Raw genomic sequence first — 27,234 nt, 5'->3', positions numbered from 1 at the left:
ATAAGAACCAGCAAAGCAGCCTGATAAGCAGCCAGTGAGGTAGGAGAGAAGTCAAGATTGTACTGTTTTATAGGAAAAACGCTGCAGTCCACCATGGGAGATACTGCACTGTATTTGTATTCTCCAAGAGATGAGAAATGATAATTTGCCTTTGCATTTAGCAGAATGAAATAGTTGATGATCTGCATGAGAACAGTTTTATTGGAGTATTGTGGGTACAAGACTGATTGGAAAAACAGGAGAAATATCAGAGACAATAAATATAGAAAGTGTTTTTGAAGGAGTTCTGTTTTACAGCAGAAGTCAGAGAAAGATATCATATGATTTCACTCGTATAGAATTTAAGAAACAAAACAAATGATCGTATGGGGAAAAAAGGGAGAGGCAAACCAAGAAACAGTCTTAACTACAAAAGAACTAAACTGATGAGGGCACCTGGATGGCTCAGTTGGTTAAACATCTGCCTTGGGTTCAGGTCCTAATCTCAGGGTCCTGAGATGGAGCCCTGCATGTCAGGCTCTCTGCTAAGCAGTTCTGTTACAAAGTGAAAGATTATTTGTTCTGAATATTTTCAAAGACATATTTTATTTTTGGCTTTATATCTCCTGAGAGTTCTGATCTGTACTTTACCTAATACGAGGAGGAATGACAAGTTAAGCCTGAGAATTAGTTCTTTTAATCATCTTTTTCTTTATGGGTTGATACAATGGAAATATAGAAAATTTAGAGGGGTTATGTCTCTGACAGAGTACTTTTAAACATAACATTTTTCTGTATGTTAAAGCTTATAAGCTTTTTGCTGTGCTTTTCTGGAGCACATCCCTGGTGGCTGGTCCCATTCTAGGGTAGAGGAGAAGCCCCTAGTTAGGAACTGACCTAGAAAACAGTAATTCAGGACAGAGCTTCAGTTGAGCAGAGAGGTAAGCCAGCCTAGAGAGACAAATTCAAACCAATCAGTAAAGATGACCATGGAAGTAAGGGAGAGAGGGGGCTGTTTTGAAGAGTTAGATTTTTTTCCTTTTTGTCAGTATGAAAAATGGACCTGGTAAGACAGTTTTGTAATAGGTCATATCCTTGGAACAGAAATGAGCCAGATTTCATCACTGAAATAGGATTGACATGCCATCTCTGGGGAACTTTGTGATGTGCTCTGTTAAGCTAACTGATTTGAATCAATGAACCTTGAAATCAGTATGTATTTACTGAGAGCATTTTAGGTATGCAATGCGGTACTGAGTGACAGAAATTAGAAGATAACATAAATAACTTTATCAAAAATTATTCTAACATTTTTCTCAAATTTAAAAAAAAATTTTTTATTTACTTTTTTATTGAAGTTCGATTTGCCAACATATAGTATAAACCCATCTCAATTTTTTAAATGGTGAAATTCTTTCTGCTTTTTAAAAAATTAATACAAAAAAATTAAAAAATAAAAATTATTAATATCATTATCATAATAAATGCCTTGTGTACATCTTCTTGATTATCCCAAAAGGTTAAATGTTTCTTAATTATTCAAAGTTAAATCAGTAAATAGTCCTTAACTTCTGGGGCATTTGGCTGAGGATTTTATTCCTAAGCCTAAACTAATTAAGAGCATAAGGTAGGACAATTTAGGCAGTAAGACATAGATAAATGGAAATGGCTTAAGTGTTTGAATAAGTAGAAAAGACTATGGTATTATTTAAACACAATCATTTTTTAAAAACTGCTTTCTTTTGTACTTCAAAAACAGTATCTATGCCTGCTTTTATTTTTTTATCCTTCACTGTTTCTTTAATACACCTGCCTTTAGATCTGTTTCCTATCACTTTTGCTTAGGCACTTGAAATGTCACTAGTGTTCTTAATGCTAAATCTGGAGGCTTGTCTGCCTTTGTCATCTTTCCTTTTAGTGTATTTGGCACTGTCAGCTTTACCCCTTCTCTTGGCTTCTTTGCACTGAATTGTCCTCATTCATTTTTCCCACTCTCAAAAAAAACCCCGTATCCTCTCTGGTTTCTGCACTGCCCCCTTTTCTTCAGAATTGTGTCATTGAGCTCAGTTGAGTCTCAGTGCTTCCTCCCATTCTTCTCTGCTATTCTGACGGTGTCCCTCACATCAATGTGGGCATTCATTCTCCAGTGATTTAGTCCTTCTTCCTGAGTTTCTGAACTGCTCTCCTGCATAGTAGCTTGTAGAGCTTTGCAAAGCTCTTTGCGTCTCAGGAGCTTTTTATTATTACAGACAATAAATGTCACCCCCACTTATATTTTATTTAAAATTTTTTATGCTAGTATGTTCATGTGTCAGAATTCAAAAATTGCAAAAGGATATGTATCATAAGGTATTTCCCACTTAAGTCTTCTGCCATCCAATCATTTGCCCAGTGGCAACCAATGTCTAATTTCTAGTATGTTTTTCCAGAGATGTTTTATATGAAAACAATTCTACAGGATGCCTGGGTGGCTTAGTCAGTTAAGCATCCAGCTTGTGATTTTGGCTCAGATCATGACCTCCTGGGTCATGGACTTGAGCCACAGTCAGGCTCCACACTTAGTGGGGAGTCTGCTTGAGATTTATCTTCCCCCTTCCTCTTCACACACATTCTCTCTCTCTCTAAAATAAATGTTTTTTTTAAAAAAGAAAGAAAACAATTCTGTATACGTCTTTACCCCCATTTTACAGACAAAGAAGTTGAGACTCAAAGATTTCAGTAATTGGCACAGATCACAGAGATGTTAAGTGGCAGAGCCAGAATTCTGATGCAAGTCTTGGGGTTAAAAATCTGTTACATGTCAGATTCCAAATGCCTGGTAGATGTTTCTTCTTGGATTTCATATCTCTTCCTGTTTCTGTCCTTCCTCAGAAATTAGCTTATCTCCATAAATTCTCAGTCTTCATAAATGGAACCAATATTCTCTGGTCATCAGGTTTGAAATTTTTTAGTAATCATTGAATCCTTCTTGTTGATTTATTCCCTGCAAGGTTATCGTATTCACCCTCCACTCTCCATTCCTACCCTCAAGCTGTAGTTCAGGCCATCATCTATCACCACCGCCTGGATTTCTGCCCTAGGCTTTTTGGCTCTCACCTGTTTATCATTGCCAGAATAATCTTCTCTAAATCTTTCATTAACATTATTCCTCTCCAGTGACTTACTATTTCCTTTCCCATTAAGCTTAAATTACTCTGCCTAACTTTCAGGGCCATCTTTAATCTGGCGGGATCTTCTGAGTGTTTCTCTATCTTAGCCTTCATCCCTTTTGGAGATAGCTCCTCCTAGGCCACAAATAAATACTCCATATTCTGGCCTAACCGCCACACTTCTTGTTTGCTTCATCTCGATCACAGTCTTCCCTTCCATTACCAGAAACCTACTTTGTCTTTCAAGTCCATTTCCATTGCTGTCATGATTATTTGCTGCTGCTGCTGCTGCTGCTGCTGCTGCTGCTGCTGATTTTGTTATTAACTAGGTTTTTCTTTCGGTTGTAAAAGTACACATACACATGATTAAAAATGCAGAGTTCAGGGTGCACAATGAGTGAAAGTAAGTCTGTCTTGTAAGTTACCTCTTCCCTCAGCTCTCCCCTGCAGAGGTGGTCAGTTTTACTAATTTCTTACATATCCTTCCAAATTTTGTCATCCATACATAAGCATGTGTATGTCCTTTTTACTGTATGAAAATGAAAATGCAGTATATGCATGTTCTGAACCATTTATCACTTAACAGTACATCTTGGGGAACCTCTGTCATTAATACTTAGATCTGCATTCTTTCACCAGCTATATGGTACTCCCTTTATATTTCCAGTCCCACCATAGACAATAGAGTTGTTTCCAGTACTTTGACTGTTACTATTACATGGCTACCTTGACTAGTTTATAAAAAAATAAAAACAAAACATCATTGTGAGCATACATTTCTAAAAAAGAAGTTCTTGGGTCCTATGATACATATAATTAAAGTTTTTATATTCAATGCCAATTACCCATTAATGAAGTTTATACCATTTTATTTCTCTATTGGCAATGTGAGAGCAACTGTTGCCCCACACTGTTTTCAGTAGTATGTCTTATTAAACTTTAATCTTCTCCAATCTGCTGAAAAAAATCTTTTAAATATTTCAAAATAATGAGTGATGTTTAGCATCTTATTTTTAAAAGACATTTGTATAAATTTTGTCTATGAACTCATTTTTCTATTGGGTTGTTTGCCTGTATACTGGTAAGAAGTTTTTATATATTAAGATGATTGGGCCTTTATTGACCTTATATGATATGAACATTTTCCTCAGGCTTGTCAGTTATCTTTTTACGTTTTCTTTTCCCATTTTAACCCTTAGTACTTTTTATAGCTTTGGTTTTTATTTATAAAAAAGAAACAAGGGTTAAGTTTTATTTTACCCAGATGACTGACCATTTGTCCTTGAGCCATTTATTACAAAATCCCTCTGATTTGAAATGCCACTAAACAAATATTAACTTATATGTGTATTTCTGGGACTAATTTCCACTTATTGATTTCTCAGTCCATGAGTAGGAAAAGCTACTTTGACTTCTATAGGTTTATTGTACATTTTATACTTGGTGGGGCTTCCTTTGTCTCTCATTATACTTCATGAGAATTTTTCTGATTTTTTTTTTAAGATTTTATTTATTTATTCATGAGAGACACAGAGAAAGACAGAGAGAGGCAGAGACACAGGCAGAGGGAGAAGCAGGCTCCATGCAGGAAGCCCGATTTGGGACTCAATCCTGGGTCTCCAGGATCACATCCTGGGCCGAAGGTGGCGCTAAACCGCTGAGCCACTGAGGCTTCCCAATTTTTCTGATTTTTATTTATCTGTATGATCTTTAGAACCAGGTTATATAAATCTCTCCACTCCTAAGATTTTGTTGACATTTTTATCTGGTACAAATAAATTTACTGTTTAACCTTTTCTGAAATTTTATTTTTTATTTTTCCCCTAGTCTTTTAAGTTTTGCTATTTTCTGAACCTTTGTCTTTGTGGGAGAATGGGAACTAGTTTAATTTAGCAGAGCAGTTATTTGACCGTTTATATGACATATATCCTAAGAGTAAATTTGCAGGATGAGGCAAGAGTCACCATAGTAGGAGCATGTATTCATAGTTGACATTACTGAAAGAAAAATGAGCATCTTGTTTTTGGTAATTCTTCAGACCACGTTAGGAGTAAAGTGGATGCTCTCTCTCTCTCTCTCTCTCTCTCTATGTGACTATCATAAATAAATAAAGATAAAAAAAAAAGAAAAAAAAGGGATCCCTGGGTGGTGCAGCGGTTTAGTGCCTGCCTTTGGCCCAGGGCGCGATCCTGGAGACCCGGGATCGAATCCCATGTCGGGCTCCCGGTGCATGGAGCCTGCTTCTTCCTCTGCCTATGTCTCTGCCTCTCTCTCTCTCTCTCTCTCTCTCTCTCTATGTGACTATCATAAATAAATAAAGATAAAAAAAAAGAAAAAAAAAAAAAAAAAGGAGTAAAGTGGATGATAGGAGTAAAGTGGATGACCCGAAATGGAGAAGGATGGATAGTGCATTCACTTACATGCAAGATAGAGTATCACATTCTTACTTTTTTTTAAATATACACATATGAACTAATATTCATATCTCTTAATCGAAAGGTGGTGGAGGTGGTAGTTTTGCATGTAAGGACTGAGTAGTACATAATTTTCAGTGGGCTTAATAAAAAAATCAGTCATGATAATAACCTTTTTAAAAAATAGACTTTATTCTTCAGAACAGGTGTAGATTGATACAAAAAAATGGGAAAGATAATACAGAGGGTTGCCACACACCCTACACCCAGTTTCCCGAATTGTTGGTCTTTAACTTTAGTCCAGCACATGTGTTAAAATTAATAAGCCGACATTGGTACATCATTATTATTAACCAAAGCTCATTTTTGGTTCTGGTTGCTTTCATTTTTACTTAATGTCCTTTTTCTGGTATAGGGTCCCCTCTAGGAAATGGCATTGTGTTCAGCTAATATGTCTCCTGATGCTCCTCTTGGCTGCAGCAGTTTGACTTAAGTTTGTTATCATGGGCAAAAAGATAACATTTTTCTAAAAGCTAGAACATTTAAAACAATTCACCAGTTTGAAGGTATTTCAACTTCTGTGTTCCCTTCTTTTCTGTATCGCAGGCACTCTGTGAATGTGCCCTCCAGACTCCTTACGACAGCCTGAAACTTGGAATGCTGTCTGTCCTTTCCACACTGTCAGGGACCATTGCCATCAAACATTACTTCAGCATAGCTTCTGGTAAGGAGAAGAAAGGAGAGGACAGATGGATAATGTGCTCATCCCTTTGCTCATGTTAATGATGCAGGTGGTTTCTTTCAAGCCTGAAAATCCAGAATGGTTTCGATTTTATGTACTGTATGCTGGTGATTTTATTTGAAAATGATTTCTTCACTAATGCCTGTGGACATAACATTTTGCATCCCTGATCATAATTCAAGGATTTGTTTTTTATAGATTTGCCCCATTTTGAATTCTGTTTGGGTGAAATCATATTTTTGAGGATCCCTAACAGAGCTCGTTTGCTTTTGTATGTCTCTGACTCAATGTGCCCTTTGGATTGAAGTACATTTTAAAGGCCAAAAGGTGGTGAATTTTAGAAGCAAATGTCATGTACCTTCTTTTAGGTATATGTTATCCCTCTGGAAAATGATTAAAATAAAACTTTACCCCAGTTCAATAATGCTTTCCCAGTTGCCTATTCTAGATGGTTTAACTTCAAAATGCCTTTATTAATGCCCATTGAGGAGTTTGCTATCTAACAGACTTAATGGCTAAAAGTTGTTTTGTTTTGTTTTGTTTTGTTTTGTTTTGTTTTGTTTTGTTTTAATGCAGATTTTGTGGGATCTATATTGCTTCCTGTTTTTTAGTCAGTTAATTTGAATGGAGTTAGTTAAAGAACTGCAGTGTCCATTTGTTCTTTTTATGGCTTCACAGCCTGTGAACTTACCAGGTAAAGGGAATTCCCTGCCATATAGAGAAGTCTTGATAGGGGGCAGCCCGGGTGGCTCAGCGGTTTAGTGCCGCCTTCAGTCCAGGGCATGATCCTGGAGACCTGGGATCAAGTCCTACATGGGCTCCTGGCATGGAGCCTGCTTCTCCCTCTGCCTGTGTCTCTGCCTCTCTCTCTCTCTCTCTCTCTCTCTCTCTCTCTGTCTCTATGAATAAATGAATAAAATCTTAAAAAAAAAATAAGTCTTGATAGGAAGATGAAAAGACCTGGTACTCTCTTTGCCAACCTCCCTGCCAGCTCGGGTGCACACATGTAACCTGGACTCAGCTGATGATTTCATAGCATAGGCTGAATTGGGAGCCAGTAACAAGAAGTAGTAGGGAAGTAGGAGAATCCATTCTAGCCCCACAGCAGTGACCTCAGCCACGCCTGGTTTCCAGGGTCTACCTAGCAGTGGGCATTTGCTCTGTCGCCATACCTTTGGCAGCAGTGTAAGCTGTGCCATCGAGGAATCAGTATGAATGGTGGTAATATCTTCATTCAACTGATTCTGTGCCTGGTTTGGGCTGCAATCTTGGCTGGTCTCTAGCTTGGCCTTTTTCCTGTCCATTTTCTGAGATTAGTTTTCTAGTCTTTCTGGTGATTCTGTGAGGTATTTCTATGTCAGTTACCTACTGCTATGTAATAAATCACCTCAAAACTTAGTGGCTCAAAACCATCACAATTGTATTTGCTCTGATTCTGCATATCAGCAGTTTTGACTGACCTCGGCTGAATGCTTCTCCCAATCGCACATGGGCTTTTACTCATAAGACTGCAATCATCTGGAACCTTGACCATTCTGGATGGTCTAAGAGGGCCTCATTCACTGGCTGGAGGTTGAAAGGCTTTCAGCAGAGCACCTTAATTCTCCTGCACGTGACTCAGCAGGCTAGCTTAGCCTTGTTGACATCAGGTTCCCAGGGTTAGCAGCACCAAAAGAAGGCAAGCCACCAGCACAAAAAGCACTGCATAGTATTTACTTGCACATGTTTTTTAATGTCTCAACAGCCAGAGCAAATCACACGGCCAAGCTGCTGGAGGGGTTGTGAACTATCAAATGTCTGCATAGGTGATTTGGAAATACTCAGTCAAAACTATAAATGACCCAGAAATTCCCTTCTAGGAATTGATCCTACATTCACACATTTGAGAAATGACAGATGTGGAAGGTTATTAATAGCATCATAATATGTAATAGCAAAACATTGTCCATCAGAAGGGATGTAATAGCATAAAAAAATCCATCAATAGGGAACTCATTAAAGAAATTATAATACACAACTGCGATAAAAGCCAATATAACTTATTAAAGAGAAAATATGGAATAATATCCATGATACAGTTTGTTTTTTAAGATTTTATTTATTCATGAGAGACACGAGAGAGAGAGGCAGAGACACAGGCAGAGGGAGAAGCAGGCTCCATGCAGGGAGCATGACATGGGACTGAATCCCGGGTCTCCGGATCATACCCTGGGCTGAAGGCAGCGCCAAACCTCTGGGCCATCAGGGCTGCCCTGATATAGTGTTTAAAGCACGATGCAAAACTGTGGAAAAAGGAAAAAGAAATCGAGAAATATGATGCTTGTAAATGTATAGACCCTAGAACATTGGGTAAAAGTCTTTACTCACTGACCTACCTTTTTCTACTATTTGTTGGACCTTTTGAATCAGATGAATTTACCTGAGTAAATAATTTTTAAATAAATGAAAATTAAATTAAAAAATAGTTTTGTCCCTAAAACAGTTAACATAGAAAAGTGCTGCAAAATATTATATATATATTTTTAAAGATTTTATTTGTTTATTTATTCATGACACAGAGAGAGAGAGAGAGGCAGAGGCACAGGCAGAGGGAGAAGCAGGCTCCATGCAGGGAGCCTGACATGGGACTGGATCCCAGGTCTCCAGGATCACACCCTGGGCTGAAGGTGGCATTAAACCGCTGGGCCACCAGGGCTGCCCAAAATATATTTTAAAGACAGAATATTGGTCAGTATCTCCATATCGTGATTGCATGTGAGTTTTTAAATTTTGAATTTTTTCTGATTTTCTCCCAAGTTTTCTATGATGAGTCTTCATAGAAAAAAAAAAAAAAGGAAAAATGCAAGTTGCAAAACATGCTTATACATCTATAAATGAGTCTGTATTGTCCCAGTCACGTGGGCAAGACAAAGAATGGAAGAAATACAAGTTCCATAGTCTTGAAAAAACTTTTCTAATATTTTGCCTATTTTAACAACACTGAGGGTTCACCTGAGCTGGTACTTTTATGTTAAACTGGAAATCAGTAAGGCAACATATGTCCTCCATCACCTGGGATGGTCTTGGTTTATGCTTTGTAATTAGTAATCATATCTCCTTCAACCTCAAAAAATACGATCACTCTTAGCATGAGAGGCAAGGTTGAAGGTGATAGGAATCGTGAAAAAATAAGCAAGAATAGAAAAAGGAAGGCAGGAACAAGAGACTCTGCTAAAAAGCTGAAAAGCTTTAATCTGCTGATCTGTAAGTTCGCTCACACCTGAGTGTTTTTCTACTATAAATAAAAATATACATAATGCAAACCTTACATTACAGAATTTCAAGTGTGAATTTTAAAAGTTGCTGCAATTTATAGCATAGAATGTAAGTTATAAAGCACAGAGGTAGGGCATAAATAACAAATTTTGTGATCTCAGGGACAAGATGCTTAAAATCTTTGGGTTTCAGTTTCTTCTGTAAAAATAGGGTATTGAATCATGTGATTCCATAATCCTTTCCAGTTTTAAAATCATGGATTCTGTGTAAACCTTTTGCAATATAACTATATGCCACCCATTGAGGTGGGAAGAGCAAACTTAAAATTTTTGTTTCTCTTTTTCTTTCCTCTCCTGAAGGAAGGTAAGGTTTATCTGATAAGCCTAAAATTGACATCCGTTTTAATAAGAATCCATTTGCCCTCCCAAGATACAGTCTTTAGTTGTTTTGGCTTTTGCTGTGTTCCTTATTTTTAAATTAATATTTTTATGGGAAAGTCCTATATTAAGTCCTAATTATTATAGACTATCAGATATACCTATTCTAAGTTCCTTGACAGGAGAAACAGAAATGATGGTTTATGTTGATGATGGAGTAGAAGTAGATGGAGTAGAGATTTTGCTCTTGAAAATGAGAACAACGAACCTATATGCTGAACTGCTTTTGGACTTTATAAATGAATTAATAAGTCTGTGCTACTTCTCTCTTTTTTGTTTAGGAAATGTGGGTTCCTCCCCCAGATCCTCTGACTTGGTCAGATTAGCCCAAGAGTGCTGTTACCATAATAACAGGGGCATTGCAGCTCATGGAGTACGAGTCCTAACTAATATAACGGTCTCTTGTCAAGAAAAAGGTAAGTTTGATTAGGACTGGTTGTAAGCTTTTGGATTGATGTTTGAGTGCAATTGTGTGTGTGTGTTTGGTTTTTTAATCCCTTATTCTTGGCACATATGCTTTTATCTACTGGTTGCCCCCTGAGGTCTTAGAGCAAGTTGTCTCAAAATTACTTAATCCTATGAAAAATAAAAAAATAAAAAATATATATATGAGGACCTTGGAATTGGGATTGTGAAATTGAAAGGTTTCATTGGAGCATTGCCCATTTCTTCCCCAGGGCTTAATTTTGCATGCATAGTGCTGTGGATAGGGATTGCTTATGACTGCCCGTCACTGTCCTGTGGTATGACATTTGTTCACCTGTACAAAAACCTGGAAAATTGAGGAAAAGATCCCTTAAGTTATCAAGGGGCTTAAATAACAAATAGTTTCACCTAGGGGCAAATGAGTTAACAGAGTAATATGAATTAAATTTGCCTAGAATTTGTCTCTAGGTATTTAAAGCATTAAACTGATATGCATAATTTTGAATGTGAATAGAAAATAATGCTTATATTTTACTGTATTTCTAATATCTTTGACCTGAAGGTTTGAATAAGTTCAAGCTGGTGTTCAAAAACAAATGCACTTTGGACCTCTCTTCTGTTTCAGTGTTTATTTTTATCTTTATTAAGGATCATAAGTCAAGATCTTATCCCCACTAGACATCAGCACTGCTCATTCCTAGTACCTATTTTTTTCTAGCGCCCTGACCCTCACTAGACTTAACACTGTCAAGCCCTACACTAACTTAGGTGACGTTTCTTTAAAATTGCTCCTTAAATGTTGATTCTTATTTGAATATTTAAACCTGTTTTATTTTTGATACAGTAATGAGTATTTTCTACCATGTAACACAGAAAACTGTGTTCTCAAAGCTCATATATATTAACTTCAATATGGATGACTGATATATTCAGAATTTTCTAGAACTTCTAGAGAAACTTTAGCTCTAAGGTAGTGGAATAATGCTTATAGTACTGCTATTACATGAGACAGCTTAAGGGGTTTGTTCTTTGTGGTCTGACTTAAAACATTAATAAGATTATATGGGGTCTTCATTACTTCCTAGAAGGGTTTTCATTAGAAAGTTACACTGTAGGTGAAAATAGACAAGTATAGTTTATGTCTAGTTAGGAAGATTTATGTCTAGTTAGCAAACTATATGGTTTGCTGTTCCTGGTATTTTCCTCAGCTAAGCTGGTGACACTTTCAGTTATACTTTATTTATACCTTTGTGACTTTAACTCTTGATTTAACATAGGTATATATATATCTTTTTTTAAAATACTAGTTTCAGTGTACAACATAATGATTTGATATTTGTATATATTGTGAAATGATCACCACAGTCTGGTTAATATCAGTCACCATAAATAGTTATAATTTTTTTTTCTTGTGATGAAAACTTTTAAGATCTGCTCTCTTAACTTTCAAATATACAATGTAGTATTATTAACTGTACCCACCATGCTGTACATTACATCCCATGACTTACTTATTTTATAACTGGAAGTTTGCACCCTTCAACCCCCTTCTCCCATTTTGCCCACCACTTCTCTCTGGCAATCACCAATCTGTTCTCTGTACCTACGAGCTCAGTTTTTGTTTGCTTGTTTGTTTTAGATTCCACATGCAAGTGAAGTCATAAGGTATTTTTCTTCTTCTATCTAACTTATTTCACTTAATGCCTTCAAGATTGATCCATTTGTCTCAAATGGCAGGCTTTCTTTCTTTTTATGGCTGAATAATAATCCACCATGTATCATTACCACATTTTCTTTATCCATTCATCCACTGGTGGACTCTTAGGTTATTTCCATATCTTGGCTATTGTAAATAATGCTGTAATGAACATGGGGGTGCAGATGTCTTTTTGAGTTAGTATTTTCATTTTCTTTGGATAAATACCCAGAAGTTGAGTTGCTGGATCATCTAGTAGTTCTGTTTTTAGCTTTCTGAGAAGCCTCCCACTGTCTTCCACAGCAGCTGTATCAGTCTGCGCTCCCACCAACAGTGCACAGGGCCCCTTTTCTCCACATCCTCACCAGCTTGTTATTTCTTGTCTTTTTGATAATGGCCATTCTGACAGGTGTGAGGTGATATCTCCTGGTTATTTTGATTTGCATTTCCCTGATGATTGGGGATGTTGAGCATCTTTTCATGTACCTATTGGCCATCTGGATGTCGTCTTCAGAAAAATGCCTCTTCAGGTCCTCTGCCCAATTTTTAATTGAATGGTTTGTTTTTTGCTGTTGAGTCATATGAGTTCTTTATATATTTTGGGTACTAACCCCTTATCAAATACATGACTTGCAAATATTTTCTCTCATTTTTGTTTTGTAGATGGTTTCCTTTGCCATACAAAAGCCTTTTAGTTTGATAAAATGTATATATTTTTTTATAATCATCAGTAAAGTAGTGGAAAAATAGAAGCCCAAAGATAGCCTTTACATTTCAGAAGTAATGGCACATGTACTTTTTCAGAAAGGTTAGCTGTTTCTTATATCTTCAATTCCTCGGTGTTTTTTTTCTTCTAAGTGTGTGTGTGTGTGTGTGTGTGTGTGTATGTGTGTGTTTAATCTTCTCTACTTGACCACTGTAAAACTTAGTGTTTTTCCTCTAGACCTTTTGGCACTGGAACAAGATGCTGTCTTTGGCCTGGAATCCCTTCTGGTACTTTGTAGTCAAGATGATAGTCCAGGTGCTCAAGCCACTTTAAAGGTGAAAATATCACTTATTTTAATATAATGCCTGTTTTTATTACCTCATCCAGGGATTGGCAATCTCTGTAAAGGATCAGAGTAAATAAAGTTTTGTAGGCTAAATACTGTTTGTCATAACTACTGGATTCTACACTTGTAGAATGAAACAGTCATAGTGTGAGGAAGGGGGGACAAGGCAGTGGGATGTGGCAGTAAAACTATTTACAAAACCAGGCAGGAGTTGGCCAAAAGGGCAGTAGTTTGTCAACTCCAGTTCAAACAAACATTTGCCCTTGATCTTCACTTTCAAAACTATCACATTGACCATTATTATTCCAAAGGATAGACAAAGTCAAAATCTGAGCTTTGACCTATTTTGTCATCAGTTGACAGTGTTTATTAAGTTGTAGTAAATACATATGAAGGGCCTAGACAATATAAAGCAAAGTTAAATAAGCAGAGCTCCTAGACTTTAGGAAGTTTATAATCTGAGGTGACACTGATAAGTATTTAAGATCTATTATTATATTATTTATTATACTTAAGATACTAGCAATATTTAAGATTTTAAAAATGTGCAATGAAACTACTCTTATTGGAATGAAATATGAAATATAATTCGTTGATGTGCAAAATTAAGAAAAGTGGGGTTAATAGAAGTAAAAAGCTAATAGGTAGACAACAAAGATTATAAGAATGATAGCTTGTCTAAGGTGTGATTTGAAGGAAGTCATAACTTAGTTTAGCATGTTAAGGAAAGGTTTGATGTCATAGTGATGAACAATAGAGATATTACTATTATTAAATAAAAGCTGATAAGAGTTGGGGAGGGAAATAGGCAATAAGCGTTTGGCAAGTGATTCATCCGCAGAATCCCTCTGGAACCACAGTACATTTATTTAAAAGTTTAAAAGAGAGAGAGAGAAAGAATACACCAAATCATTTTCCCACCAAATGTAGGTGTCAATGAAACACTGGCCTCAGCACAATGGGACATATATAGATGGTCATGAAGGGTCCCTTTGTTAGAGAAGTTCCCCATTTAGAGGATACAGACACTTATCTAAGGGACTATAATATATATAATAGCAAGCAGAATGCACGAAGTTCCCTGGTAGTAACAAGCAAAAGTACAGTTCTAATGAGAAGACAGAGTTGAATGATTCATTTCAACTCAGGATGTTAGGGAAGACTTGAACAAGTAGATGTCATGTGAATTAAGCCTTGAAAGAGGGGTAGAATTTCAGTATTAAGGAAAGATCATTGGAACCCAAGGGACCACTGTTAAAAAAGGCATGAAAACAGAAATGTACTTGTTAGTTGGAAGAATGGTGAATAAACGACTGTGGCTGACAATATATAAGATTGGAAAAATAGTTTGCAGCTCTCTCAAGGAGAATATCAAATACCATACCAAGGAACTTTGTCTTGATTCTGTAGGTAGTGAGGAGATACTAAAATTTTAAATAGACCTGCTGTGACCTTCTTTGTAATTCTTGTTATTTCAGTGTGTCTATTATATGCCAAACTTGTTGACAATTTGTATATACATTTCTTTCCTTCTTTACAAAAATCTCATCTAGTGAAATTTTTCCTCTTTAATACTCATGAGGAATTTAAGGCTCAGGAAGATAAAATAGCTTGTTGAAAGATACCTAGCTGATCTTCAGCTCTGCATCTGTCACTTTCTGAAGACATTGTTGTGTCTGCCTACCTCATACTGAAAGCTACATGGCTGTGGTGTGAACGATGGGTTAAGGGGTCCATCTTTTTAAGAAAGAGGAATTAGGGAAAGATTTATGTTGTGGTAGAGAGAATGGAAAGGAAGTGGATATTGAAGATTGGACGAAAGTGGAAATGACAAGATATAGCAATCAGTTGGCTATGTAAGAGTGAGAGACTTCTGGTTCTGGTTCTGGTGGCTGGAATATTAGTTGATGCCATTAACTGGCCTGAGTGGAAGTTGTAAAGCCAGTTGCTTTTTGGATTTCGGTGAGAAATAAGAGAGAAAATTAGAAGCCTCTTCCCCACTTGTATGTGCTTAAGAGTCACTAGGACACCTTTTTTGAACTTCAAATTCTCACTAACCCAAATACTAAAAAACAAATTAATCCATTAAGTTTTGGGATAGGTAAGGCCAGGAATCTATGTGTTTTTAGCATCCTGGGCAATGCTAGCTAGGTAGGTTTACAAACCATACTTGAGAAGCAATTTTTGAAAAGTAATCAAAGTGCAGTATGATGAGACCCATTTTGCCTCTTTAGCATTGTGATTTTCTCCCCATGTCTTTTTTTTTTTTTTTTTTAATAGTCTTGGGTTAAAATGACTGGTGAATATACAATCTTCACTTTTCATTTTAAACACGGAACATTTGTAGATCTTAATAATAAGATTCAGTATGTCATGTGTTTCTTACAAAGAAAAACGTTATGCCTACAGAAAACCTTTTTCTGATAACTTGTACAAAGTTCTTTCTTTAAAGCTTCAGTTAATACCTTCAACCTGTAACTGAGCCATTTTCTCTTTGATATGCAGATTGCTCTAAATTGTATGGTGAAGTTGGCCAAGGGCAGGCCTCATCTTAGCCAATCAGTGGTTGAGACCCTGTTGACCCAACTGCACAGCGCTCAGGATACAGCGCGTATCCTCATGTGCCATTGCCTGGCGGCCATTGCCATGCAGCTGCCAGTGCTGGGTGATGGCATGCTTGGGGACCTCATGGAGCTCTATAAGGTGATCGGGCGATCAGCCACAGACAAACAACAAGAACTTCTGGTAAAGAGCCCCTTTTTAACCTGCTGGGGATGACTAGATCTGGTCTAGTGGGAATTACTTGAGGAAGTCAGTGTTACTGTTTGACCTTACTTAAAAAGATTAAAGTAATTGGGCCACCTGGGTGGCTCAGTCAGTTAAGCACCTGACTCTTGATTTCAGCTCAGGTCATGATCTCAGGGTCCTGCAGATTGAGCCCTGTGTCAGGCTCCATGCTCAGTGGAGAATCTGCTTGATTCTCTGCTTCTCCCTCTTTTCCTCCCCCTGCTCCCTCTCGTGCTTTCTCAGATAAATAAATATTTTTTAAAAAAGATTAAAGTAATATGTAAGATATCAATATGCTGAAGTCAGAATAGAATTTTTTACTATTTCCATTTTTGATTTACAAAGCTCTGTTTATTCGTATCTAAAACTGCTTTCTTCAGGCGACAAGGCCCAGTCAGTTAAGTATCTGCCTTTGGCTTGGGTTCGGGATCATAGCATCCTGGTATCGAGTCCCGCATCAGGATCCCTGCTCAGCAGAGAGTCTGGTTCTCCCTCTCCTCCCCGCTTGTGCCCTCTCTTGCTGTCTCTGTTGCTATCTACGTCTCTCTCTCTCAAATAAATAAATAAGATCTTTTAAAAGTATTCAGTCCAATTGAACTGTACCTCTCTATGTACCTTCCTTCTCCCAGAGGTAACCTCTACACTGAATTTGGTGTTCATCATTCCCATACATGTTATACATTTACCACCTTAGTATATATCCTAAGTAGTAAGCAGTATTATTTTACATATTTTCAACTTTACATAAATGTTATCTTTTGCATATTTTCTATCTTTGCACATTTTGTGTGAAAAATCTATACAGATAAGTGTATCTCTATCTATTTCTCTACTATATAATACTTTACTGTGTGATTATATCTTAATTTACCTACTCGTGTTTATGGGCATTGTTTCTAATTATTTGCTGTCGTTAAACAATGCTCTGAGCAATGGAGTAAGTTGCCTAATGATTTCAAAGTGGAAAATTAATAAATGTCAAAGGAAAACAGATTTTGTTCAATTTTGATGGGCTCTAGTTTTTCTCCTTTTGGGTAAAGTCATCTATGACATTGGATAGAATTACATGTTTTCCTTATTTCTCTTACTTCTCGCTCATCGTTAGGTGAGTCTGGCCACTGTGATTTTTGTGGCCAGTCAGAAAGCACTATCTGCCGAAGTAAAAGCAGTAATTAAGCAGCAGCTTGAAAGTGTCTCCAATGGATGGACCGTTTACCGAATTGCCAGACAGGCATCCAGAATGGTATGTACTATCCTCCTCTGCGACCTGGGTTGGTGAAAATGGTAGACCTTAGATTGTGTGCTTCTTAGCCCAAGTCCAAACTGAAGATCAATATGGAAGTATGTTTTAGTCATGGAATTGAAAGATGATGATAGAAAGGACATAGTTTTAACTTTTCTCATATAGGAATGGCATGTATGTTGTTATGGGTGAAGTTCCACAGGAATTCCAAAAATATGAGCTCTTCCTGGCTGAAGGTTATTAGTGCCACTCCATTTTGCCCTGTACTCTCATAGCCACAGCTGCCTCCCACCCACCACTTCTGTCCTCTGTTATCAGTACACCACCTCTTTCTTCCCCCCCCTCTCCCCAACCTGGTCATTCTTAAGAGATGGGGGCAGGGGGCAGGTTGCAGTATGCTGTCCCTTCTCAACCATATGAAAAGCCTACCAATTTTTATTTTGTTTGAGAGGAAATATAGAGCTTGGATACTCTAGAAATCCTTTGGATGTAAGTCCAAAGAGCAAGATTTGAGAAGCATCATGTTACATATTGTAATGCATGTTTCCCAAAATGGGGAGGAGCTCTCTTGGCAGGACACCCCCAGGCATCGAGGCACTGCAGGGTGTGGAGCATCCCTGGCCCCCAGGCTTTTCTTAGTGGCATTCATATCCCCCCTTCCCCCCCCCCCCACCCCCGCCCCCATCAGCTCCTTTCCCCCAGTCATTTCCAGAGGCAGATGCAGTGCAGTGCAGAAGTGTTTGCACTTTCTGTAGTTTGAACTAAAATCCTAGTCTTGAGTTATAGGTAATTCCATTTATTTTCTTTTTGGAACTGTTCTAGAAAAGAACTAAAGGGCATTTTGTTACATAAAAGCAGCTCAGCATATTTTCTCTGACGAAATACTTAGACCCGAGTCTCAAAGAATTCTATAATATGAAGAGTGGTTGTTAAAACTTATCCAGGGTTTGAGTTTGTCTTTTAGCTGCCTCATCAGCTACATCAAGTGTAAGAACCTCATCATGTGCCCACCTCCCCTTTTTTAGGGTAACCATGACATGGCCAGAGAGCTTTATCAGAGTTTGCTGACTCAGGTTGCCTCAGAACATTTCTACTTCTGGCTGAATAGTTTGAAGGAGTTCTCACAGGCAGAACAGTGCCTCACCGGGTTGCAAGAGGAGAACTATAGTTCAGCACTTTCTTGCATTGCTGAGTCTTTAAAATTCTACCACAAAGGGATTGCTTCCTTAACAGTAAGTCCTCTTGATTCTCCTTTGGTGATGATGACTTGTGTGAGAATGGCCTCGCTTTTCTTTGTGGGTTATTCTATTTGAACTACCTTGAAAAATCTGCTGATAAATATATTTAGCAATATCAAATAATAGGACATCGTGGTAAATCCTTAATCCCTCCCCCCGCTTTTTAATATTCATGAATTGATAGAAGTTTATCTTTTTTTTTTTTTTAATCAAGAACCAGGTACCACTTATGGGCGGATTACTGAATCCATGCAGAAAGGATAAGTGGAGATAGGATATTCCCTCTCTAGACTCCTGTTTGTAAGAGGTACTGGGTCATTACCAACCATCAAATGTAAACCCCGCCACAACCCATTTCATGCCTGGCAACTGCTAAGAAGCTAGAGTTTCTTGCTTTGTAGATAAAGAAGAAATTATCAAGGATGCTAGTGTCCCACTTTTTACCCCTCTCTGATATCCTCCTATTCTAAATTGAGAGTCACCAGCTACTATTCTTGTTTTCTCTGCCAAGAGAGTAAAGGGGTTGCAAGGAGGGTAGACCATTAGCATTTCTTATGTTTCCTTGAATTTATATTCCAAAGTAAGAACCTGTACCCAACATGAGCATTTTCTGTATTAATGCAAAGATTTATTTTCCCTTTAAGAGTAAAGAGTTTATGTGATCAACATTACATATTTTGTAAGTATTGTCATTAATCTTTAAAATTATATATATTTAGATGGAACTGTAAAACTTTAGGTACCTATATATATAGATGTTTCCCATAATCTCTTTTTAATAGTGGATCGTCCCAAAAGAAGTGCTCTGAAGCAGAATAAGGAATAAACAGATGTGACAAAATAGACAATACTCAGAATACTGTGGATACATATTTTTTGAAGTATAATTTTTTTTTCTTTTTTGGATAGGATTGATCAACTGTTTTAAAACGGGAATATAGGAATGGCTTCTCTCTACCTTAAAGGGTAGCATTGACTGCTATGATTCTTTCCTCTTGATTATTCTGGGAAAAGAGTGCTGTTGCCTATATCAGCCTACATCAGAAAATATAGGTACAGTTATTGGTTGCAATCCGTAGAATTATTTCATTTTCTAGTTCATGTGGAGTAGAAAATTGTTTATCATTCAGTAGAGCTAAATGGTTGGAACTGTGAAACAAACTCACAGGGCGGTAAAACAGAATTAATATTATGAAAATCCTGTTGAATATTTAATAGTCTTTTAATGATTTGTGTGGTATGTGTATTTAATGAGGCTTGACAGTAACTAAGGACTGAGTTCTGACAGAGAAAGTAAGGACTCCGATTGACAGAAACCTCTTACCTTGATCTCCTTTCTGCCTTAAGGTAGGTTATTGGGCCTCACATCGACTCCTTTTGAAATGGAATTCTTTTATTCAACAGACTGTAAGCACTTACTATGTGCCAGACACTGCTTTGAGGATTAAAAAAAAAAAATCAAGAAATGATTCTCCACTTGAGAGTAGAGTAGAGAAGGAGGCAGTATGATCCTTACAGTCATTTGGGATTTACCACATTTCGGATTGTACTCTACCATCAGGGTTTTTTAAAGATTTATTTTAATCATTCATTTGTCAAGCGTGGATTTGACAATAGCTTTGTGTCTGTGTCCCTGAGAAGGTATGAATGAACATGGACTGACCTTCTACTCCTGTCACATGAATGATCAAATGTAAGATTGTACAGCTGTGAGAATTCTGCTTTATTCAAGGATAAGAAGTTCAAATTCTGTGTTTATACTACAGCAACACTGGGTGTCTAATTTCCCAACATAGTGACTAATGATAGAGTTATCTTGCTATTTAAGAATAAGAATTGTAAAAAGTATTTTAGTTTTCTGTACTGTGTCACAAATTACCACAAATTGAGTGACTTAAGACAACACCTTTTTCTTTTTAAAGATTTTATTTATTTATTTGAAAGAGAGCACACATGAGCTGGGGGCAGGGAGCAGAGGGAGAAGGACAAGCAGAATCAGTGCTGACCGCAGAGCCCGTCATGGGGCTCCATCCCAGGACCCTGAGATCATGACCTGAGCCGAAATCAGATGCTTGACTGAGCCACCAAGGCACCCCATTTTTATTTATTTTAAAATAGTGAATATGTATAACATCTCCATATATGGTGTAGAGGGTATATAAAAAAATACAACAAATATCAAAATATACTTAGCATCTTTAGGAAATGCGGCGTTACTACGATTGCCTCTAAGACTCATGCACATTCTTTATGTTTGTATGACATTTCCTACCCCAAAGAGGTAACCACTATCCTGAATCTTGTGTGTACCATTCCCTTGCCTCTCTTTGTAATTTTAACATGCTTTTTGGTAACTCTTAGCAAGGTACTATTTTATGTTGTTTTAGAATTTTATTATAAAAAGGAATTATACATATTTTTCTTCAACTTGCTCTGATTATATAAATTATGTCCTTAAGATTCATTCATCTTGTTACATGAAGCTGTAGGTCAGTTTTACTGCTATATAGTCTTCCATCATGACTATATATCAATTTATTTGTCCATTCTAGTGTTGATGAAATTATTAATTCTTTGGTTTTTGCTATTATGAATAGTATTGTTGTGAACATTCTTGTATACATCTTTTGATAGACCTATGTAAAGCTTTTTCTAAGACTGTGATTCTCAATTGGGGATGATTTTGCCCTTCCAGAGGACATTTGGCAATGTCTAGAGACATTTTTGGTTATCATGATTTGTCATGGTTCCTGGCATTTAGTGGGTACAAGCCAGAGATGCTGCTGAACATCCAGCAATGCACAGAACCACTCCCTTTAACAAAGAATTATTCAGTTCAAAATATAACTAGTATAATAAGAATGAAAACCCTTCCCTAGAGCAGTAGACCTCAGTCAAAGCTATATATCTGTCCCTCGCTCCAACTTAGAAGTGTGTGGAGATGTTTCTCTTTGTCACATAGGATAAGGAGGACTGCTATTGGCTTTAATGGTCAGTAACTAAAGATGCTTAATCTCTTGAAATGCCCAGGATGCTCTTGCCTCTGTTAAGAGATACTGCTCTAATATACTACGTAGGAGTGGAATTGCAAGGTTATGTACACCTTCAGTCAACTAGCTAATACCAGGAGGCTTTCTATAGTGGTTTATAAATTTATAAACCACCCAGCAGTATGTAAGAGTTCCTGTTGCTCTACATTTTTCCTGTCACTTGGTATGTTCTAAACGTTCTGATTGACATTTCTTAAATTACCAATTCAATTAAACATTTTATTTATTTATTTATTTAATATCATTGATGTATAACATTGGTTTCAGGTATATAGCACAACAATTCAATATTTGTATATATTGTGAGATGATTACTACAGTAAGTCTAGTTAATACTCCTCACTATATATAGTTAGTCAAAGTTTTCTTGGGGCACCTGGGTGGCTTAGTCAGTTGAGCGTCTACCTTCAGCTCAGGTTATGATCCTGGGGTCAGGTTGCATATCAGGCTCCCTGCTTCTCCCTCTCCCTCTGTTGCTCCCCCCCTGCTTGTGCTCTCTCTCTGTCAAATAACTAAATAAAATCTTTAAAGAAGTAAAAAGAAAAAGTTTTCTTTTTGGTGCTGAGGGCTTTTAAGATCCACTCTCTAAGCACTTTCCAAACATAAAATACAGTATTAACTATACTCCTATACTATACACTCTATCCCCGTGATGTATTTAATTTATAACTGGAAGTTTATACTTTTGACCACTTCACCCCTTTTACTCACCCCCCTACCCCCCACTCCATCATCTCTGACAACTGCGTATCTGTTCGCTGTGAGCTTGGAGTTTCTGGGGTTTTGTTTTTTATTCCACATATAAGTGAGATCATGTGGTATTTGTATTTGATTTATTTCACTTAGCATAATGTCCTCAAGGTCCATCAGTGTTGTTGCAGAAGGCAAGTTTTCACTTTTCTATGACTGAATGATACTTCATTATATATACATGCCACATTTTCTTTATCCATTCATCTGCTGATGGATACTTAGGTTTCCATATCTATTGTAAATAATGCTACAGTGAACATGGGGATGCGTATGTCTTTATGAGATAATGTTTTTGTTTTCTTCAGATAAATACCCAGAAGTAGAATTGCTGGATCATCTAGTAATTCTGTTTTTAGTTTTTTGAGGAACCTCCATACTCCAGTGCCTGCACCAATTTACATTTCCACCAACAGTGTACCAGAGTTCCCTTTTCTCCACATCCTTGACAACACTTACTTGTTCTTAACTTTTTTTTTTTTTTAATTTATTTATGATAGTCACACAGAGATAGAGAGAGAGGCAGAGACACAGGCAGAGGGAGAAGCAGGCTCCATGCACCGGGAGCCCGACGTGGGATTCGATCGTGGGTCTCCAGGATCGTGCCCTGGGCCAAAGGCTAAACCGCTGCGCCACCCAGGGATCCCTGTTCTTAACTTTTTGATTTTGAACAGGTGTGAAGTGTTATCTTGTAGTTTTGATTTGCATTTCCCTGATGATGAGTGATATTGAGCATCTTTTTATGTATCTGTTGGCCATCTGTATGTCTTCTTTGGAAAAAGGTCTAGTCAGATCTTCTGCTAATTTTATAATCAGATTGTTGTTTGTTTTGCTTTGCTGTTAATAGGAGTTCTTTATATTTTTTGGATATTAACCCCTTGTCAGGTACAGGGTTTGCAAATATTTTCTCCCGTTTAGTAGTTCCTTTTTCATTTTCTTGAAACAAACATTTGTTTCATTTTTGGCCATTTGTGTTTTGTTTCATTTTGTTTCTGTTAACTGCCAGTTGAGGTTTTTTCATTTTCCTAGCAAGTTGTTTGTCTTACTGATTTGTAAGTTCTTATATGTTCTGGATACTAATTTTTTGTAGGTTATCTATGTTGCAAATACCATCTAATTTTGTAGCTTTTCCCCCCACTTTCTATCTTTAATGAACAGCAATTCTTAATAGTCTAAGAATTTATGGTCTAAGTTATTGATCTTTCTTCCTTTATGGTTTCTGTTTTTTAAGAAATGTTTCCCTAGTTCATGCTCCCTTCACCCATCTCCCCAGAAGTAAGCACTATTTAGATTTCTAAAGCTATCAGTCTTGCCTTGTTTTTATTAATAGTTAGGAAATCATGCGGTATTCTTGTGATTCTAGTTGTTTTGCTCAACTTTATGTTTGTGAGTCATTCGTTTTGTTGTTGCATATTGCAGTAGTTCATTCATTTTCATTGTTCTATGATACTCTTTCAATGACGGTTAAAGAAATCTGTTTATCCATCTTTATCATTGAAGAACATTTGGGTTATTTCCAGATTGGAGCTATTAAGAATAGTTTGAGGGGGCCTGGGTGGTTCAGTTGGTTAAGTGTCTGCCTTTGGCTCAGGTTATGATCCCAGAGTCCTGGGCCTCAGTGCCTGGCTTGTTCCCTGCTTAGTGCTCCCTGCTCCCTGCTCCCTTTTCCCTCCCTCTTCCTCTGCCTCTTCCCTGGCAGGGATACAAGTAGGTGTATATGATACTGTTATATAAATACAGTTATAGACCATCTGACCAGACAAAAAAACCTGGCAATCTTGTCCTAACATGCATTACAAAACTGAAAGAGAAGCAAGATGTAGTTATAAAGAGTAGTTGGACTATGAACACTCTAATGGACATCTTTTGGTATAGGTGTGCATTTCTTGTGGATGGTAGTGCTGTGTCATGCAGTATGGTTCAGCTATAATAAATACTGCCAAGAGGTGCCCATGGCAGTTTCCAACTTATATTTTTACCAGTATGAATGCCTTTTGGGGTTCATAGTGCTTCCTGATTCTATGGCTTGATGATTTTGATCAGTTTTGGTCGTTCCCTCTTTAGCTATTGCTTCTGTCCCTTTCTCACTCACTTGGAACTCCAGATACAATGATAATAACTCTCTTTACCATGTCTCGTTTTTCTCTTACATTCTCTCCTACATCTCCCATCTTTTTATCTCTCTATTCTTAGCTCTAAATGTTTTCTTCTGACCTTACTTCCACTTCAGTAATTTTTTTTTAAGATTGATTTATTTTAGAGAGAGAGCTGGGAGGTGGGCAGAGAGAGAGAGAATCTCAAAAAGAGTCTACACTGAGCACAGAGCCCAATGTGGAGCTCGATCCCACAACCCTGAGATTATGACCTGACCTAAAACAGAGTCGGATGCTTAACAGACTGCACCACCTAGGCACCCCCACTTGATGAGTAACTCTTATATTGTGTCTAATCTGCTGTCAAACCCATTAAGTTCTTAATTTCACTTATTGTAGGTTTTTTTTTTCAATTCCATAATTTCCATTTGGTTATTTTATATTTTCTAGTTCTTTGCCAGGATTCTCTGTTTTGTCATTTAATTTCTTTTAACATATTAATCATAGTTATTTTAAAATTCATATCTGATATTCTGTTTCTGGATCTCTTGTGGTTTGTACTTTTAAATTCCTGCATCACCACCATCTCTTGCTTTGAAAGATTTTGTCTTTTTTGTGTGCTTTGTTACTTTTTATTTGGTTTTGGACACTGGATGATAATTATAGTGATTACATCATCCAGAGCCTTGTATATCTTTCTTGGCCTTTGGCAGGCAGTAAAGCTAAGATCACTTTAATCCTTCGGAGGGCCAGTCTATTTCTGAGTTCTCCTTACTCCTAGGGCATAGCCCTTTGAGGTAACAGCCAAAGCCTGAAGTGTTTTCCACAGCCCCCCTCCTCATTTTATGAAATTGCTGAAAATCCTGCTCAGCTTCTCAGACTCTCAGGAGCAGCTTTCAAGTTAGCAAACATCTCAAGGGAGAAAATGTCACCAAATGTCAATCTTGCCTCCTTGCATTTCCCATCTCTTCATGATTTTTGGCTTCAAAATCCTTTTTGCCGTAATAAGCTCTTCAGTGCTTTCAAATATATGTTCTTAATGTTGTATTCAGTTTTCACAGCTGTTGTTAGTAGGTAGGAGGGCTGGTTTAAAACAGTTTAGTCCACAGTTGCTTTATGCTTGGCTTATTCTTTCAAAATCTAGGATTAGGGCAGCCCGGGTGGCTCAGCAGTTTAGCGCCGCCTTCAGCCCAGGGCCTGATCCTGGAGACTCAGGATCGAGTCCCACGTCGGGCTCCCTGCATGGAGCCTGCTTCTCCCTCTGCCTGTGTCTCTGCCTCTCTCTCTGTCTCTCATGAATGAATGAATGAATCAATCAATCAATCAATCTAGGATTATACTAAGTAAAGTAAGCCAGTTGCAAGAAGACAAATACTCTGTGATTCTACTTATATGAGCTATCTAAAGAAGTCAGATTTATGGAAACAATAGTAGAATGGTGGTTACCAAGGGCTTCAGGTCCATGGTTTACATTACAGTTTACTCTTGGTTGTCGTGTGTTCTTTACCACTGTACACACACACTTTTTTTTAATCAAGCTCATCAGGTAGCTTTCTTTTTAGCCATGTTGGTTTCTTTAGGTAGCTCCATTTAGGAAATTGGATATGTACTACAAGTCAAGTTCTGTGAAGTAGCATTATATGCATGCATGTCTGACAAAGATTTAACTTTGGGGCACCTGTGTAGCTTGGTCAGTTAAGTATTTGGTTCTTGATTTCGATTCAGGTCACGATCTCAAGGTCATGAGATGGAGCCCTGCATCAGGCTCCATGCTCAGTGGGGAGTCTGCTTGAGATTCTCTCTCTCCTCCCTCTACCCTTCTCCCCTTAACCCTGCTTGCTCTCTCTCTCTCTCTGTAAAATAATGAATCTTTTCTTTTTCTTTTAAAGATTGAACTATACATGTTTAGGGGAAAAGAAAGAAGGAAGGAAGGAGAAAAATAATCATTTAAGTAATGGGAAAGCAAAATAGCAATCCAAATAGTGGGAATAGTTTTTCTCAATTGGCTGATAAGCCTGAGTGAGCTCTGGGGAGAGCTCTGAGTTTGTTGCTCCTTCACTGCCTGTGTTGAATTCACTGAAAATAATTCCTCCCTGAGGAAATTTCAAGAGTAATATTAATTATGTACAATTTTTGCTTTACCTGCTAACCTTAGATTCCCAGCCTCTGTTTAAGCTTTAGCCTCAATACAAAGAAAAGTAAATAGTATCCTTCTTATTTCTCATTGGCATTATTCATACTGCTATAACCTAAATTTATTTCTTGAACATTTTTGGTCTTTCACAGAGGTTACTACCTTTTAAAGTCTCCTCTATGACAAATCTATCTTTTCTGTGTTCTTTTGGACATGTGTACTATATCTAGCATTGCTTTCAGCATAACACAATCTAAAATGCACAGTCGCTTTCAAAGTTTCCATCTTATATCATCAATAGAATACTCAAAAATAAATCCAGAGTTACAGTAAATCTCCCTTATTATAACTACATCTTGCTTCCCTTTCAGTTTTGTAACACCTGTTAGGACAAGATTGCCAGGATTTTTTGTCTGGTCAGATTGTCTGTACTGTATTTATTTAATAGTATCATTATACACCTACTTGTATCCCTGACCGTTGTAAAGTTACCAACAAGCAATAAATTAAAAATAGCAGGTAGCTGTGTAAGGTTCAGAGTTCTCATGAGAGCAAATTAAATCTTTAAGGAATTAAAAGCAATTGAAATGTTCTCTTTTAATCTCCTAGTCTGTGCTATTTCATGATTAGAACAGGCATCCTAAAAGTGTGAAAACCACAGAATTCAATATATTGAGTATAATTATTGCCTCTAGCTTATTTAGGACTGTCTATATGTAACTTTTATATATATCCTCAAGGGCCTTACATTTTGAGGAGGATACTAGAGCCAGGTGTATGTCCTTATAA

The 27,234-nt window shown here is 37.3% G+C and overlaps 1 protein-coding gene across 2 annotated transcripts in view; it reads left to right on the top strand.

Moving 5' to 3' along the window:
• INTS7 (integrator complex subunit 7) overlaps positions 1–27,234 on the top strand; it is an 85,174-nt gene that overhangs the window by 37,286 nt on the left and 20,654 nt on the right. For both annotated transcript variants that reach the window (XM_049112081.1, XM_025429860.3), the window contains exons 8-13: positions 6,149–6,266; positions 10,258–10,392; positions 13,042–13,139; positions 15,656–15,895; positions 17,043–17,180; positions 18,206–18,412. In XM_049112081.1, coding sequence (XP_048968038.1) covers positions 6,149–6,266; positions 10,258–10,392; positions 13,042–13,139; positions 15,656–15,895; positions 17,043–17,180; positions 18,206–18,412 — 936 coding nt within the window. The remainder of the gene's footprint in view (positions 1–6,148; positions 6,267–10,257; positions 10,393–13,041; positions 13,140–15,655; positions 15,896–17,042; positions 17,181–18,205; positions 18,413–27,234) is intronic.

The sequence above is a fragment of the Canis lupus genome, chromosome 7 (genome assembly GCF_003254725.2).
Source record: "Canis lupus dingo isolate Sandy chromosome 7, ASM325472v2, whole genome shotgun sequence".
NCBI classification, from domain to species: Eukaryota; Metazoa; Chordata; class Mammalia; order Carnivora; family Canidae; genus Canis; species Canis lupus.
The sequence above is the reverse complement of the archived record's forward strand: the minus strand, read 5'-3'. Positions and strand labels throughout refer to the sequence as shown.